Genomic DNA, 16,728 nt, shown 5'->3' with positions numbered 1-16,728 from the left:
TATCCATTTGGGTACTGCAGGATACGAAGCACCAGATCCCACAAACACTTTAGATCAGGCACGCGCAGTTACGTGCATGTTATTGCACGATTTCTGTGCGTGTCTTTTTTTTTCTTTTTCCTTCATTGTGATAAGCCACAGTCTGCCTTTACGCGAGGTAGAATCTTGAGCCCGCCCAAAACACTGCCGCCGCCGTAACGCCAAGTACCTTGACCATATCCAGCCTCTCCTTTATGCCAGAAGCCCAAGACTCGCCGCCCCCACCATCGCCACTGCCACCACCAGCAGATGACGGTGGCGAAGACGCAGGGGGTGATGGTGCCTGCCCGCCGCCCAGGCCGAGGGTGTAGTTCGCCGCCGGCTCGACGACCTGGGAGACGAACTGGGCCGCGCGCCAGGCCGACCAGTCGTGGGTGAGCAGGCCCCAGGGCTCGTCGGCGTCGCGTTCGCCCTCGCGGACGTAGTAGCTGCCCGCCATGGGCCAGAGCATCCACCCGGGGACCTGCCTCTCGCGGAGGTACGAGAACAGGCAGGGCGCGTAGCCGCCGCCGCCTGTCTGGAGCAGCGAGGCGACGCTGGAGGCCGAGGACTGGTCGAAGCCGAACTCTGTCAGGATGACTGGGTACTGCGTGGCGGTGGTGTTGGTCAGGCTGCTGAAGCCGGCCTTGTCGAGATACGAGTTGAGCGGGTCGCAGCTCGTGGCGAGAGAGGAGATGCTGCCCCCGCTGCCGCCGCCGACGGAGCCCGCGATGTTCCAGTACACGTGCAGCTCGAGGACCAGCTTGTCCTCGAACCCGGGGGCAAAGTCGGCGCGGGAGAAGATTGTGCTCGAGGGGGACAGGGGCGTGGACTGGATGACGGGGCCGAGGGTGGTGTCCCCGTCCAGGCCCGAGAGGTAGACGAGCAGGTTGCTGTTGGCGGCGTGGATGGCGCTGGCGCCGCGCTGCATCTGGGCGTACCACGTTGCCCAGTTGTACGAGGTGCCGGTGAGGCTGAGATTGTTGAGCGGCGGGCGGAGCTCGTTGCGGAGGGACATGGAGACGAGGTTTGGCCAGGATTTGCCCTGCAAGAAAGACCAGGCGCTGTCAATATCAGGCGGAGGGGGTGATCACCAGGGAGAGGGGGGAATGCTGCAGACTCACATGGTCTGCCATGTACGACAGCCCGCGGGTCCAGTTGCCCGCGTCGAAGTAGGTGTCTCCCCACCATGAGTTGCCGTCCAGCGGCGTGCAGCACCATCCGGCCTTGGAGACGTGGTTGTCGAGGTGGACATAGATCTGCTGGCGGCCACACTCGGCAGCAATCGCGTCGAACAGGCTGAGCCGCGGCGTGTCGGCGCTGAAGGACGGGTTGTGCGACAGGATGTCATTGAGCAGAGCCGCCCCGTCGCCGGAGCCGAACACGGCGTCCACGGCCGAGCGGAGGCTCACGTCCGGGCCGGGCTGCTGCTGGCTTCCGGCGTAGATCTGGTCGACCATTTCGGTGGCATAGGTCAGCCGGACGACATTGAAGCCGGCCTGCTTGATGCGCCCGACAATCGAGGCGACGGATTGGTATTGCAGGCCCTCCGGGATCATGGCGGCCGTGTGCGCAGGCCAGTTGACGCCGGCGAGCTGCACCACCGAGCCGGACGCATCGGTGATCCACCGCCCGGACGTCGTCAGAGGCCCGTCCGGCCATTCCGCCGCCGCCGCGACGGCTGGGACTGCGGCGAGGCAGCAGGCGCCGGCAAATCCCGCCGCTGCCCGCAGCGACCATGGTCTCGATTGGTGGCCCATCGCGGCTCAGCTGCTGCAGGAGGACGAGCGAGTGTGCGTGTGCGACATTGGACAGCGCGTTGCAGGCTGCGGGCAGAAGTGTGGCCGATGGGGCCGCAGAAATCGCAAGGGAGGAGCAATGGAGGAGTAGAGAGCACTTTACATGTCGTCAGGTTTAAGCACGGTTCCAGAGGTTGTTGAAGATCGCCAGGTCCAGTAGAAAAGCTTAGGAAGGGGGGGCCACAGTTTACCTCGTATTGTTGACCTCATCTGCAGCTTAGTGAGACGCGGCCTTGTGGCGGTGCGCTCTCCTCTCTCCATTTCTGGATTTGCAACCAGATCCCGAGACATCTCTGACCACGGCTTTGCGTACTACTGGCAAGGGCCCGAGGTACCGGGGAAACCCTTTTATGCACAAAATCCGTCATGACTGGACGAGATTGACATCGGGGTTGTCGGTACTTGCCTCTTCCTGCTATCCCGTGGCCATTCCGCGAGGCCTGCCCGTAGACAGCGAGTTCACCATCTAAAGATGGCGTGAAGACAAGGTTTGGCCGATCGTTGAGGCTCTAATGGCAACCCCGGGCTGCATGTCCGGTGTCGCTGCAGGCAAGCCCCTGCACACATCACCTGGGCAGGCTTTAGATGCTCACTAGAGCCTGGACAGATCTTGCGCTTTGCCAGTTTGGGGCTTTCCCGCTTGCGCCGCATAATCGCAGAAGGAACACAATGCCAAAGCTGGAAACCGTCCAGGCGAAGCACTGGAGTTTACAGTATGCACGTTCCAGAACACTCGTTTTGGTTGGCACCGCATCGACCCATTTCCAACGACGGGATTGCACTTGACAGCAACGCAATGCACCTAGCGATGCGACATTATGTAGAGGGTTGCCAGGTGAGGCATGATGATGCTCGGCGCTCGCTGCCCCTTTACCTCGTCGCCATTGAGGACTGCATGGCTTCCAGTGGCCATGGGCCCGAATCCGAACAACGAGGTCTTTGACGTTTGGTCACCGAGAGCCATACCCCCAAGCGTTTCAGAGTTGTGGATTACCAATGGGGAGAGTGATGGATGGTTCCGCGCTCGACAAGACTGACTGAGTTTGGCGCTGCTGCACAGGCGGCAGCCGACAATTGGATTTTTCGCTCGCACAAACTCCAATGGAGGAGCCACGAGCGCCACGAGGTTGTCTTCTCGTGCTTGATGGACCCTTGCTAGGACCATTGCTGCAGGCGGAGAGATTGACCAGAGTGCCCTGTACGGACGGACGGTACCTGAGCTAGCAGCAGCACAGCTCGATGGCCCCCAGCACCACTGATCGGCGTGCCACCGACGCCGCCGCGATACCCAGACAGACCACTGCAGCTGACGTCACGTCCTATAACTGCTAGTACCGCTCTGGAACAAGGGCCTTGGCCGGTGGCCCTGGCAAAGGGCGTTCACGCTGGCTTGGTATGTCCTGAGGAGGATCCTCATTGAGGGTGGGCAGCGGCGTGCGACTCCAGTGCTGGTGGTCAGACTGGTCACGATGTCAAGGTAAGATGCTCGTGCGGATGGACCGAAGGCGCGGGGAGAGTCATGTGGCCGTTGGTGATGGGGGCCAGGCGCTGTGGCTCGTGGTGGATTGATTGGCTGTCGGGCATGAGGCTTGGGTCGCGGGATGGCGCGGCGGGAGGCACAAGACATTCTGGGGGTTTGGGGGATGACATGGTCCTCTGCTGCAGGGTCTCTCTGCTGATAGGCTCGATAAGAGCGCGCACTGCGAAGGTATTATCTTGAGGGCACTTGCGCGTCAACAACTAACTGCAATGTCGAAGCACTCGCCAGTCGATAGCTACGAACTATGAGCGTATGCTGCCAGCACAGGGCCCCCGGGCGGCTGTGACCGGGCGCCGCAAGCTAGAGACGAACTGATGCCAGCCAGGTGCCAATCGAGCAGAGGCGGCCATAAGTCAGGGGCCACGGTGGTGGAGCCGCCCGGGTGGGAGTAACTATCTCGAGTCTGGACCACACCACCAGCCCTGGAGGCTCTGGCGGGGGCCGGGCGGAGAGGTCGACAAGAGACCAAGCAAAGGAAAGTGAAAGTTGTTGCAGACAGTCGGTCTGCCTGCCCTTGCGCAGCCCTTGTGGATTGCAGCAAAGAGAGAGAGCAAGAGGCAACAGTGGGTGACATAGGGGTGAGCATACATCAACGTACATACAGTCTCATGTTGAACTTGCCCCCCCCCCCCAGCACCACAATGCGCCGCCGCCCACCGCCACTCAGACGCAAGCTGATCCAGGCCAGGCCGCCCCCGGGCCACCAAGCTAGCTAGTAGACGGGACCAGATAGTGCCACCCACGTCTGTTCTGTACTGTACCTGCTGCATGTGGTATGCCATGCCGTGCCATGCCGTGCATCGCCCGCCACCTCTTGCCGCCTCCTCTTCCTTCCTGACTCCTGCTCGTCGGCCCAGTCCTCGCCGCCTCTCCAGTTGCTGCAAAGGCATTCCTGCGTCCTCTGCCTGGCGCCGTCCGCGAGCCTGCTCGTCTCAAAGGCCCCAGCTGCCCCCCGCGTACCCAACAGGGCTCCTCCCGCCTCCGTGCCCCGCCGTGCCCGTGCATCCATCCAACCTTTCGACCATTATCTCGACGCCTGCCCTCCGATCTCGCCACCACTTTCTCCAACCCATCACCACTGCTCCTCACCGTCGACAGCACACCATGTCTGCCGCCACGACCACAGACCCTCCGCCAACAGTCGCCCATCCGGCTGGTGACGAGGATGCTCCCCAGAGCGATGGCTCCAAGCTCAAGACCTTCATCTCTATCCTCCGCAAGTGAGTCTCGCTCCCGGCCTACCGTTCTTGCTTGTAGCGTGCGGCGTCATGTTTCCTACGTGCCAGCGCCCTTTCGATTCGGTCCAGCCTACCTCTATAGACCAGGTGGCATCGGCGCTGCTGTCGACACCCTTATAGAGCCTGCGGGGCCAAGAGTGTCTTCGCATTCTCAAAGACCGCCGGCACGGGCTCTGCTCTCGCCAGCAACAATCGTGACCCAGTCGTCCGACAGGCTTCGGCGTTATCAGAAAACAATGCTAACCTACCGTCTCACCGGATCGCCAGATTCATAGGTGTGGCCGATCTTGCCGCGGTCCGCTTCTCGCTGCCGTCACAGCTTCTCGAGCCGACGCCCAACCTCGAATATTGGACTTATCTCGATAGCCCGAGCGCGTTCGCCGCCATTGGCACATCCGATGAGCCAGTAGACCGTATGCTCGAGGTTCTTCGTTTCTGGTTCACCAAAGATCTGAAGTACATCAAAGGCAAACCCTGCAAACCCTACAACTCATGCCTGGGCGAGTTCTTCCGCTGCAATTGGGAGGCCGAGAACAATGCACCTCTGATCAACACTCGAGATGTCGCGAGCGTTCCTGGCAGTGGCAATGTCAGCAGCGCCTCATCTATCCGCTCTGCCAAGGGCGATCCCAAGACCGCGTCCAATGTCTCGGTCCTCCAGACTGCTGCAACCCCGGCAGCTCCTACCACTAGGATATCATATCTGACGGAGCAAACATCTCACCACCCGCCTGTGAGCGCGTTCTATATTAGCTGCCCCGAGAAGGGGCTTCACGCCCGGGGTTACGACCAGATCAGTGCCAAGTTCACCGGAACCGCCATCAAGGTTTCTCCTGGCGAGCACAACCTCGGGATCTTCATCACTTCGGAAAAGCGTGACAACGAGACCTATCAGCTCACCCATCCATCGGCACACCTGGGCGGCATCCTGCGTGGCGCCCTCAGCGTTAGCGTCGCTGACGTTGCCTATATCACATGCCCAAAGACCAAGATAAAGGCGATCCTCAACTATATCGAAGACGGCTGGCTCGGCCGCGCGCAGAACCGTATGGAGGGCGTGGTCTTCCACTACGACCCCGACAACGACACCAAGACACAAATCAAGGACGTCCCAGACAAGGATGTGCTGGTCCGCCTTGCTGGGTCGTGGAAAGACAAGATCGTCTTCACCCTTGGCCCTAAGCCTGTTGTATGTTTCCCTGCAGATGCTGTCAGCCGTGCTGTACTCCCGCTAATCAATGTTTGAACTCAGAGCTCTCATCCTGCCGACAAGCAAACCACCATCATTGATGTGAATCCGCTCGCTGTTGCCGGCAAGACATTACCCCCCAAGGAGCAGCAAGCACCAAACGAGTCCCTCACACTCTGGGGTGGTGTTACAGATGCCATCCACGCGAAGCAGTTCTCAAAGGCTACAACTGTCAAGCAAGAACTCGAGGAGAACCAAAGAGAAAAGGCTAGAGAAAGAGAGCGCGAGAACAAACCATTCGAGCCGGTGTTCTTTACCCAGGTCACTGAAAGGGGAGGACAACCTAACCTGACTGAGAAGGGCCGCATCGTTCTCGAAAGAGCCCAGAAGGGCGACTGGAACCTCCAGGACGTTTTGTGAGACCAAACCACTGACGAGCTGCACAGCAACATAATGATTCGTTGCCTCTGCTTCGATGGGTTGGGATCTAGGCATACGAGAGTCCTCCCACTACGGTGGGAGCCACAGCATTCCTTTCCTACATAGATATATTTGGCATGGAGAGGCTCCACACCTACAGCTTGAGCAGAACGCTTGAGCGCGATGATGTTGTCTTTGACATCGAGATACAGACCGCTGCCCGGCCACTTTGAATTATCTGGTCAAGCATACGGTCTGTCGCTCGATTCGGCGTTTGCAATTCGGATCATTTCCTGCCTGGACATGGCACCTTCAGTACAGAACTCCCGACACGATGATGAATGAGCACCACGCTCAGCAAGACACTATCAATATGATTCTCTGCGACGGCCTAGATGGAATGAAGTTTATACAGTGTTCCTTTTCTTTTTTTTTTGGCAATTACAATTACGAGTCCATAACAGCTTCAGAGAAATACGAGTGTTTGTGGTAGATCAGCGCATGTTCGCTCGTTGTCATACTTCACATCCCCGGGTGATGGTTCTCCTGTGCCCTAGGCATGTTTAACATGACCATTGCTTTCGGAAAGATGACAACCTCTCAGTCGTGAAATCCTGCATCCCAGAATGGATTGCCAACGAGCACACACTCGGCGCAGTCTATACAGCGGTGTGGAGGGTACAATATTTACATGGGCTGAAAATTGATTCACCCTGCTGACCATCATAATAACCAAATACAATGGAAACCCATGCACAATCACCGATCCCGTCTTCTACAAGCCTTCAGGTTCGCATAAGAACGAGACCTGCTCAAGTCGACCAATTTTTCAAGAGTTAGAAAAATATACGTGGGCGGCAAATGTCGACTACTTTGACTGGTGTGAAGATTGTTCTGGAAAAGAAAACAAGACCCAAAGATATTGAAAAAAAGAAGCCCAACGAAACCACCACCGGGCCAGCTTTATTTTCCGCAAGAGCAATGTCTAGCTAGATTTGAGCGAGCCGTCGTGCTGCATAGGCGTCGTAAGTCACTTAGTGCTTGGGATCGTTTTGCAAAGTCAGCTGTCTGTACGACACGGATATGGCCAGGAAAGCAATTAGACTGTTCACGATGGAGAACACATCTCACTCTCGAGACCGCACAAGTCTCATACATCAAGGCATCTATTCACTTTGCTCCCGGCCTCAGCACATTAATAGCCATTCCAGAACCATGGTCGTTGAACACACGAGATGTCTCGAGCGTCGGAAATCATGAAGATCTTCCCACTTCTCCTATGCTGAAGAACAAAAACTTACATTCTGACGCTCGCGTGTTAGTATGGCAACGAGGCAGTCTTTCTCTTTGCCATCAAGATTCACTTGGCAGGATCGCGAGGGCCCTACCGACAAAATCCTTTTTATTTTATTTTATTTTATCTTATTAAATCGACATCCCTCGAAGTGCTTGTTACAACCACACCACCCTATCTACTCGGTATCTGACGATACGAACTCTGGCCCTGTGTGCTTCCAGCCAACAGCAAAGAAGCGTTGGCATCATGGGGGATCGATCGGCCTTTTAGTTGCCACTTTATCTCTCTCTCTCTCTCGCGAAATCTCATAGTGACACTTTTATCGGGTGGAGTGCATTGAACAACAACACAAATACGTGTCCGACAAGCAAGTGCGCTAGATGTAACGCAAAGCAAGCAAGCACACACAAACTGTCACCCTACGCCTGTTAACAAGCCCCCCCTTCCCTGCCCCTTCTTGGCAGGCACCACACACAAAGGGCACGTCGTCGCCTTGTCCCAACGCAACCTGACGCTTGACCCGCTTTCCTTGAAGCGCCCTCCCCCCCCATGCCCGGTCTGTCTCTTTAGAGAAACAACACGGCTGACATCTCAGGGGAGAGGGGGGCTTCAGGTGACGCCAGCCGGTTTTCCTCAAAACTGACTGGACGGCCGGCCGACCGGTTTACCTTGCCTTGTCGGCAGTCTCGTTCCGACTGCTGCCACTTTCGCCACACACACACACACACACACACACACACACACACACACACACACACAAGACAGACCGTCGTTGGTCCTGTACCTGAAGGGAGTTTACAAAAAGATTGACAGTCAAACACTTGAGCAACACGAGAGGATGGGCGCGTAGTTTGCCAGATCCGGCAGCATTTACTTGCTTGCGTAATATGCCGTGGGCTTCCCCCACAACACAGGGATATATGGAGAGAGAGAGAGAGAGAGAGAGAGCACAAGAAAAGTTCCTCGTGATTAGTTCCGAAGATGTTCCCCAAATTCTGCGCATAAGCTCGTTGTCTTTCTCGCATGGACGCTGGCTCGAAAGGGATCATGATCGTCAACAACAGTGGGAATTCCCCATCACCATTGGGGGGGGGGACGGGGTTTCTTGCATGTCCCATCCATTACGAATTGCCGAGTTGTACTAGCAATCAAGTTCCACAACTTTGGGAGTTTTCTCCGAACCGCCTATTGCATGACGACAAAGTGAGACTGGACCGGGGGGGGGGGACAAATTAGACTTTTCTTTTTTCTCAACCGTTGTCTCGGTCTAGTCCACCCACAGTACTACCACGACATGAACTTCCCCAGCTCGGACTATTCATCTCATGTCGGTTGTTGCGTGCGGCCAGATCACACACACTGCACATGTCCCGTCGGCTATTGGGGGTTGGCCGTCCCCGCCGTTCCCATGTCCCACATGGCATTCAGCATCACAAGCCAGACGGGAGGGCGCGCCGCACCCGCGCGTCGAGCGGGCGACAGAGCTCCATCCATTCCATCCCATCCAGCCTGACCCTGGAGAACGCACTGCTGTGACCTGCTGCTGCTGCAAGGGACAATAGAAAGCCTCCTCATAAACTACCGTAACCGCCCGTCAAAGTCCAGGTTAACTAATCCCGGTCCCTGGAACAACCTCAGCATGTGGACCCACGTGCGCCGCCGCCGCCGTACCCAAGAGCAAATCACCCCCGGGGGGTTTTCCCAAGACTGGACGATTGACAAGGGTCCCGTCGTCGACTAAGACTCCGCCCAACAAGCATGCTGAGTCGTTCGCCCTGCAACCAACGAGACAAGAGACGTCTCGTTCCGAGGAAAATGGTGGGGGAAACATTACTCCTTTGTTTTATTTCTCCATACGACGTCATCGTCGTCTCAAAATGACACTCAATCCGCATGGAGAATTTGTTTTTGTCGTGGAGCTTGCCGGCCCCGCTGTCAGTGGTTTGTCAAGGCCGGCAACGCATCCATTCCCGCAAGCCAAAGAACCCGCCCGTCGTCCTGGCCGTAATCGTCGTCGTCGTCGTCCTCGAATCGAGGCCCACAAAGCCCACGACGCGCGCCGAGGATGTGACCCTGCACGGCGCGTTATAGGCCAGGGTGTTGTCAGATATCGGGCAGGGCAGAGAGCTCGCTCGCTCACCATTCACAATCCATCTATGCCCTTCCTTGGGTGCCTTTCCGACATGTGGAAGCGCGCGTGCATAATACACGCGTACGTCTTCATGCAGACAATTCTTCGCCATCCCTACGGTAGGTATGTCAGGTCAGGTAAGGCAAGATCAGGTTTGAATGAAGTATGTCCCTGCTTACCGTATGCACCTCGCCGAGCGCGGCGCATATATGTCCATGTATGTGCGCACATCATTGTCCACCTGCCACAGGTAGCCGGTCGGCCCTCATCATCGGCCTTCGTCGTTGTCGGACCTGGCTTTGACCTGAGCGGCCCGACCTGACTCGAAAGGGGTCCTCCCGCCGCGCGGCTGCGAGCGCAGAGGTACAAAGCATACGACGCCCCGTTGCATCGTCGTCCCCCATCATGCTCCGCCAGACACAAGCTGGGGAGTGAAGTGAAAGAAGAATGACAACGCCAACAAAAGCAGACAAGATCAGCATCGCACGGTTGCATCCATGACGTTGTCCCTTCCGACCCTGGGTTCCTCGTCGCCGTCTTTATCCATGTTAACCTTTTCCTTCCTAGTGCTTTCCCGTCTCGTCCGAGCCCGGAACCCGCCCTGGCTCCCCACCCTCCGAACCCTGGTGCCTGGCTCGGTGGGGAAGGACAAACTTGCCATCCCCACTGTCATAATAGCATGGCGATGTTATTATGACTGGTGGGCAGGGCGTGCAAGGAAATTGAGAGGCAAGAAAAAATGGATGAAGTAAGACTCTGACAGGAGGGGACAGTCGTGTGCAACCACGGGGAGAACGAGGCGCCAATCTCTAATTGGCGGAAAAGAAGCCACCAGGACACAAACTGTCATCATTTTACATGCATGGGGAGGAGGGGAGGGGGGCGAACACAAGGGACAGGGAACGGGGAGCTGTGCAAGTTGTTGGAGCTCGCGAACTGGGGCAGAGGAGAGGCTCACTGTCACAAGCCATCTTCGCTCGTTTGGTCGTCCTTCTGCCAGAGCCCTCATGCTCACGGGGACAGACTTGAACCACGTAGACTGCCTCCAGGATCAGCTAGGCTCGCCTCTCCGCTCAGTTGTCGAGAATGAGCCAACCCTGTCCGCTCATACCCTCCATCCCACCCTCGCCTCGCCTCGCCTCGTCTCGCCTACCTTTCTCACTGCCGGGAAAATGGCAGCGTTCCGCGTGCCTCGAGCACCAGCAAGCGAAAGGGCGTCCCCTGATTTCCATGGGTGTTAGGTTAGGGGTGGTGGATGACCACCCCGGCCAGTGCAGCAACCCCAGAACGACAAGGCCCGGCTAGTCCAACGTGGCGTGGTTTTTCCACGCCCACAACCTGGATTTCGGCTCGTGAGCGGTCTAGCTGTCCTTACAAGATCGGTGCGACAGGTGGATGTCCAAGCAGGAACTTTGCTTGCGGAGAGTATATCTGGCAGGGCAGGCATTAATTGCGCCCGCATCGTGAGAACTGTGGCGTCAATCAACGACGACGTGGCGGCGATGGGATGACCCGAATGGTGCCCGAGGGGACAAGCATGCGAAGATTGGCGATCATCTTCCCGAAAGGAAAGGCAGGCAGATGGGGACGGCAGTAGAGAAGAGAAAGTGAATCAAGGGTCGTACGACGACCCTTGAAAAGTCCTTCCTCTGAGCTTCTTAAGGGCTTCTGTCTGGTGTTCTCCGGATCCGAGCATGGCGATCTCCTCGTGTTGAACCCCGTCCAGGCACGGGAGTATAGATCAAGCCGGCAAAGATCTGCGAGGTTGCAGAGCGGCGTGGCAGTGCTTGCCGTACTGCACATCACTCTTGACCTCTCTCTCGGCCGACTCTGGCAAGTTCCGATGGGCGATGCAGGCTGGAGCGACCCTTTCTCCTGGGAAGGCTGGTGGCCGGGATGCCTGGTGCAGATCAACGGTGACGGTCGAACGGTGACGGTGATGCACGTTCACGATCTCCGCCCCCAGCATCTATTCATGGAGAAATGCACGCACACCCGCCCGCCCGCAGCGGAACGACTACGGACCTGGCACCCCTCGTCGCGATCGCTGGCCGGGGGCGGAGCGGTATTCCTGCCGAGCCTCTCTTGTGAAGGGCAGAGCCGGTTAGTGGTGTCGGGCTCTGCACACGCGGACAGTGTGGCGCATTGCGCTGCCGCGGTAGGGTTGTGGCCAAGCAGCACACCACGATCAGCACTTGCCACACACATCCAGTGCCGAAAGACCGTCCGTTGCGGCCATTGACTTTGTGGTGGGGGTAGACCCAATCCAAAGCATCCACGGTCCCTTGTTGTCGCTCTCCAATCCTCCAGAGCAGCAGTGCACAAAGCTTGTGCAACTGAACACTAATTCCTCCCGTCATTCGAATGGAATTCGATGCCATCGCATGCCATTCTGGTGTTGCAAGACTGATGCAAATAGACAATACAAGGATGAACTCGCAGCGTTGTGGTATCCTGTGCGCGGTGGACACGGCGTCAATCCCCGGGCAAGCGCTTCGAGATGTTGATGTCGGGTGAGCAGATATCGCCGGATTCGCGACGACTGCCGTTTTGGGAAGAAATCGATGCTAATCTACAACGAGGACGAGAGAATGGCCTCGTAAGGATAGGGACGCACATATATGCCGGGAATGACTCTGCCGGGCATCACATTCAAGATGCTCTTTGCGCGTCAACTGCGTCCAAGAGGAGAAGGGAGATGCCAGTTGTTGTGCAAGGGACGTCCGCTTCCGGTATGTAATGTCCGGCGCATCCAGACAAAGTAGCGCACAACAAACGAGGCGGTTTGCTGATGCTCCTATGCTGCTAGCGCACGCATCGTCATACAGTGGTGGGTTGTGCCCATCGTGAATTTATGCGTCGCAAATTAGCAGGCTTTCTTGTGCTTGCCAGACCCCTGGCAATCTGCCCTATGGAGGATAGGCTAGCCTGGATTATCCAGATCGAGGTTGCACCGGGAGAGCCTCCCCTTTCGATCAGCCCATGTCTCGGTTGAAATCTGTCGAAATCTGCGCGCTAGACGCCGTAGCGCCTGCCATTTATGGGTAGCCAACGCCACAATCCTCCACTAAACACCAGCGGATGAAGGTTTGAGTGCGCGTGCAGAACACAACGCCAGCGAAAGCGTTACATTTGCCTAAGTTGCTCTGCTTAGCTGCTTAGTAGGGAGGCTCCAAGGAAATTGGCTATCGTGCGTAGAGCATGGACGCGACGATGCACAGCGGGCAAGAGTGCCTTGCTTCACAAACACGGCAGAGTAGCTGGCATTTCTGTCGCTTGGCCTCTTGGACATGAGCTGGGGGGAGAGCAGGAGGCGTCTTGCCGATTCTCGTGCCTCGAGAGAGCAAAGTGAATGGGAATTAAGGAAAGGTAGCACGAGATGCCCCATCTAGTGAGTGGACAAGCGAACCGAGTACAGCTGGCGTCTGCTGTAGAACCGACGCACGACAACATCAGAAACTTCGCAGCCTCGCAGCGTTAAGAGTAATAATTTTCCTATTGCAGACATCAGACGAAGTGTGAGAGTTCGACGCGATCCTTGACCTCGCACAAGGATTATGGGCGAGCAAGGCTGGAGATGGGCGGGTGGTGTGACCAGCCTTATGCAATGACAAAGCATCGACCCAATCTCAGTCAGAAAGCCGAGCGGGGGACCGGATGTGAACTACGACCCTCGCAACCGCTTTCATTGCGCGGCGAGGCTTTGGAACTTTTGACGGTCGGAGCACGACAACACCCTCCGGTGACCACGTCGCCTATTCTCCACAGGCCTGTGTACTGTGTCGCGCGTCCTCGAGGTCTGATGTCAGCCACTTCGGCTTGGTGAGCTGCGTCAAGGTCTGTCGGCGCAACTCACTGCCATGCGGTCGATCGTGCTGTTGGTGTGGTGTGGTATGGTGTGCAGGTGGTGCCGTGGGAGCTTGAGGCCATGAAACCACCCGACTCGAGGTCCTGGCCTTCCGCCAGTGATGATGCAGCACGTCAGCGCTGCATCGGGCCTCTCGTTCGAATGGCTGCCCACTCCTCTTGAGTGTCGGCGGAGCGCGGCCACATGCTGAAACACGCTAGCAGGCGGAATGCCGTCATCTCTTTTGGCACAGGCGGCATCTAGAGGCCGGCACTCGATCCCGCATGGGCGTTTCTGCTTATTGGCCTCGTCCGTCCCACTCTCGTGGTTTCAGCAGCGCATCGTTGACATTCTCTGACGTACTGCGCAGCTGCCACACATGATTGTATCGCTGACCGTCTAATGCGTGACTGCGACAACCCATGCCAGCGTGTTTTGCGGCACTGGCCCACATGCTGGTGCCGACCATTGATCGCTCCAAAGCTGACTGCAGGGGCGAGGTCGGGTATTCCAGGCTGCAGCGGGTAACATGCAAAATGCGCGGTAACACACATCGTGCTTCAATAGTGGCTGACGTATGGTCAGAGTTGAGTGTGTCGGGCTGGCTCCTTGGTAACTGAGCGGAACAAAATAGAGACCGAGCTGCTAGTTGTTGAGGGCCACCAAGGTGGTATGTAGGCTTTTCTGGGCCCAAAGCCTTCTTTATTGGCATCTTTGCTCTAGGCGGGCTGCCAGAAGCCAGTGTCTCGTCAAACGGGTGCAAAGTGGTGACTGCAGGGATGCAGGCTGGAGGACTGGCCCTTCTGATGCAATGTGCCACTGTTACGCTCAAGAAAGACTGACTCTTTTGATGAAGGCAACGCCGCTGCGAACAACCTGTCCCAGGACAGATCTTTGCGTGAAGAACTTTTGCGCAATCTGGAGATATTGCAAAGTGGCCGGGGCCCGGTACCGGTGTGGAACGTCACGGACCGGGGAGTATCTTTCGCAAGTCGTGGAGAGGAGGCTGGTCGTAGACGCAGCAGCCGACATGGAGCGAGGGGTGCTCTTTTGCACCATAACAGCTTGGAAGCTACGCCTAGAAACCAAGCATATGCGTGAGGCGGTCCAGTCCTGCATGCTGGTGCTGCACGCTACGAACGAGGTTGGTACAAAGTGCTCGAACTCAGAATGTATAGAACGGAGGTGGAGGTCACACAAACCCCATGAAGATTGGTCGGCGGTTGGCTAGGCGGGGTCACAAATGGTGAATTGGCACACCGGTACGTACATGGCGCAAGTGTATAGCTATGCCGAAACCGAGTTGCCGTTCCAACGTCTAGAACTCGTTGTTTCAGAGGCGGCTGAGGCATCATAGTGATGGTAGGGATGACTGACGGATTTCGGCTCTCGCGTCCAGTCAAGCAGTCAACGCCCATTGTTTTATCCCCCCCCCCCCCCAACCCCAGTTCCACGACGTTGAGCCGCAATGTGGCGCCTGGCTAGCGGAAACTTTGATGGCAGATCACTACGATGGTGCCGTCCTTGGCTTGTCCTTTACAGACCAGATGGTACCATGCACCCGGCAGCTGACCAAATTCGCTACAGCACACGAGGTTGCGCCGTGTACATTTCAGGAGCAAGAAGCCAAGCCACGTGCTCGCACAGAAGGCTAAGACTTTCCAGGAACCCAAAAATGGTGAAGCTCCAAACTGGGTGGTTGTTTAGCCCAAAGCTGTGCAATCTGGCCTGCTACAGCATCATACTCCTCGGTGCCAATGTTTTGAAACGGACAGGACATCTGAGGCGAGGAGGAGAGGAGCTGTGGACCTCGCATCTGTCGGGCCTGCTGCACTGTAGTTGGGCTTTCGTGGTATCTTCGGCCGACGGAGCCCTGGCCTGATCACAGACCCCTGCTGCTATCGTGGAAGTTGTGCAAGCTGTGGGGTGCCTGCTATCTCCGTGGGGCGTGTGACGCACTGATGGTGGATTGGGGCCGAGCGAGGAAAGGTCTTGCGTTCGGAAACGGGCCCGTAACAATGGGGAGGTCTTTGCCGTTGGTGCCAGATGGACGAAGCATTGGCCTCATGAGGAGCGAGAGTGGAAGGGTGGAAAGTTGCCGATCGACACTGGTAAGTTCCGAGATGAGTCCCCAGTTGCGCCACAAGTCGTTGTCACGGAGTCGCCAGCGTACTGTCCGGGCGGTGGTACTCAGCCGCGAGCTGCAGGCGTACTGAAGTCTAGGTACCTGCTCCCTTGCGCGACTCTTTGCGCCGCATCCATGGATGTCCTGGTGTGCCCCGCCTAAGTATGCAGCCAGAAGCTGGACACGATCTTTGTGGCGAAAAGGTTGGAGGCCTGACGAGGACCTGGGCCAGCGACGCGCGGGGGCGGCTGGCAGGTCGCACCAAGAAGGCCTAGGCAGGGCCTTGGCAGAACTCTTGCGGCTTCACCTGGAGACTGATTCTGAACAATGAGGATGGAGTAAGTTCAGAGGCATGATTGCGTGGGCTGGTTGGGACGTGTGCTCGAGATCGACGAGGCAGGGCGGCGGGCCCAGGCTAGGCCTTGGAGTTGTTTGGCGGAAGTGCGGCGTGGGCGCGGGCCTTGGCAGCATCAGCCACGTCCGCCGGTATGGGACAGAGGAGCGCCGGGCGGGAGGAGATGGGAGGGAATCGAGGACAGACGTGGAGGAGTTCTTCCCGTCCGCAGCATGCGGTTGTCCACGCCTCCAGCCACACTTGATCAGCCGGCCAGGCAGGTGCACGTGTGTGGACTTGCATTATTTTTGGCAACCAGTGAATTACGTGCAGGTGCAATGGGCCTTTGGGCGTGCTTGAGGACCTCAGCACAACCACGGCAGCAACCACGGCTCGCCACGACGACAAAGACAAGCTTGACAGATGCATCCGTGGGCTGCTGGCTGGCCTCTGAGCACCACCCAGGGCTCGTTTCGCTGCTGTCAAGCTTGGGAAGAAACCACCTCGAGAGAGAGGCTCGCCGGGGCGTGCCCGTGGCCAGGCCAGGGCCAGGGCCCGGGACCCCCATCTGCGACCGAGGATGGATGAGTGCAGCCCCTGCAACGATCGCAGGGACAGCTCATGCACTTCCGCCCCATGCGCCGCCCATGCGCCGAGTGATGAGTCGCTGCTATCTCGATGCGCGCTGCACCCTTCTTTCCGACGAGACGGCGCTGCCCATCGGCGCAGGCACTTGCAGGCCGGCCCTGGCCGCGTGACAGGCCGTTTAGGCGCACGCCCGGCCCCCTTG

At 57.6% G+C, this 16,728-nt stretch overlaps 3 protein-coding genes across 3 annotated transcripts; 1 reads left to right on the top strand and 2 right to left on the bottom strand.

Moving 5' to 3' along the window:
• Positions 1–148: 148 nt before the first annotated feature.
• B0I36DRAFT_384693 (glycoside hydrolase superfamily) lies at positions 149–2,268 on the bottom strand (the record flags this gene model as incomplete). Its single annotated transcript, XM_046161021.1, has 2 exons — positions 1,143–2,268; positions 149–1,063 (listed from the first exon to the last, which is right to left on the bottom strand). Exons 1-2 carry the CDS (start codon positions 1,776–1,778, stop codon positions 149–151), a joined length of 1,551 nt encoding a protein of 516 aa, XP_046011410.1. The 5' UTR covers positions 1,779–2,268.
• A 2,193-nt stretch (positions 2,269–4,461) lies between these two features.
• B0I36DRAFT_244278 (uncharacterized protein) lies at positions 4,462–6,204 on the top strand (the record flags this gene model as incomplete). Its single annotated transcript, XM_046150043.1, has 3 exons — positions 4,462–4,577; positions 4,863–5,784; positions 5,848–6,204. The coding sequence occupies 3 exons, from the start codon at positions 4,462–4,464 to the stop codon at positions 6,202–6,204; spliced, it is 1,395 nt and encodes a 464-aa protein (XP_046011409.1).
• Positions 6,205–9,255: 3,051 nt separating this feature from the next.
• On the bottom strand, positions 9,256–10,225 carry B0I36DRAFT_128526 (uncharacterized protein). Its single transcript, XM_046148163.1, has 2 exons — positions 9,812–10,225; positions 9,256–9,746 (listed from the first exon to the last, which is right to left on the bottom strand). The coding sequence occupies exons 1-2, from the start codon at positions 10,125–10,127 to the stop codon at positions 9,448–9,450; spliced, it is 615 nt and encodes a 204-aa protein (XP_046011408.1). The 5' UTR covers positions 10,128–10,225; the 3' UTR covers positions 9,256–9,447.
• Between the last annotated feature and the right edge of the window lie 6,503 nt (positions 10,226–16,728).

Source organism: Microdochium trichocladiopsis (genome assembly GCF_020744255.1).
Source record: "Microdochium trichocladiopsis strain MPI-CAGE-CH-0230 chromosome Unknown B0I36scaffold_6, whole genome shotgun sequence".
In the NCBI taxonomy this organism is placed as follows: Eukaryota; Fungi; Ascomycota; class Sordariomycetes; order Xylariales; family Microdochiaceae; genus Microdochium; species Microdochium trichocladiopsis.
Note: the sequence above shows the minus strand (reverse complement) of the source record. Positions and strands in the feature narration are given on the sequence as shown.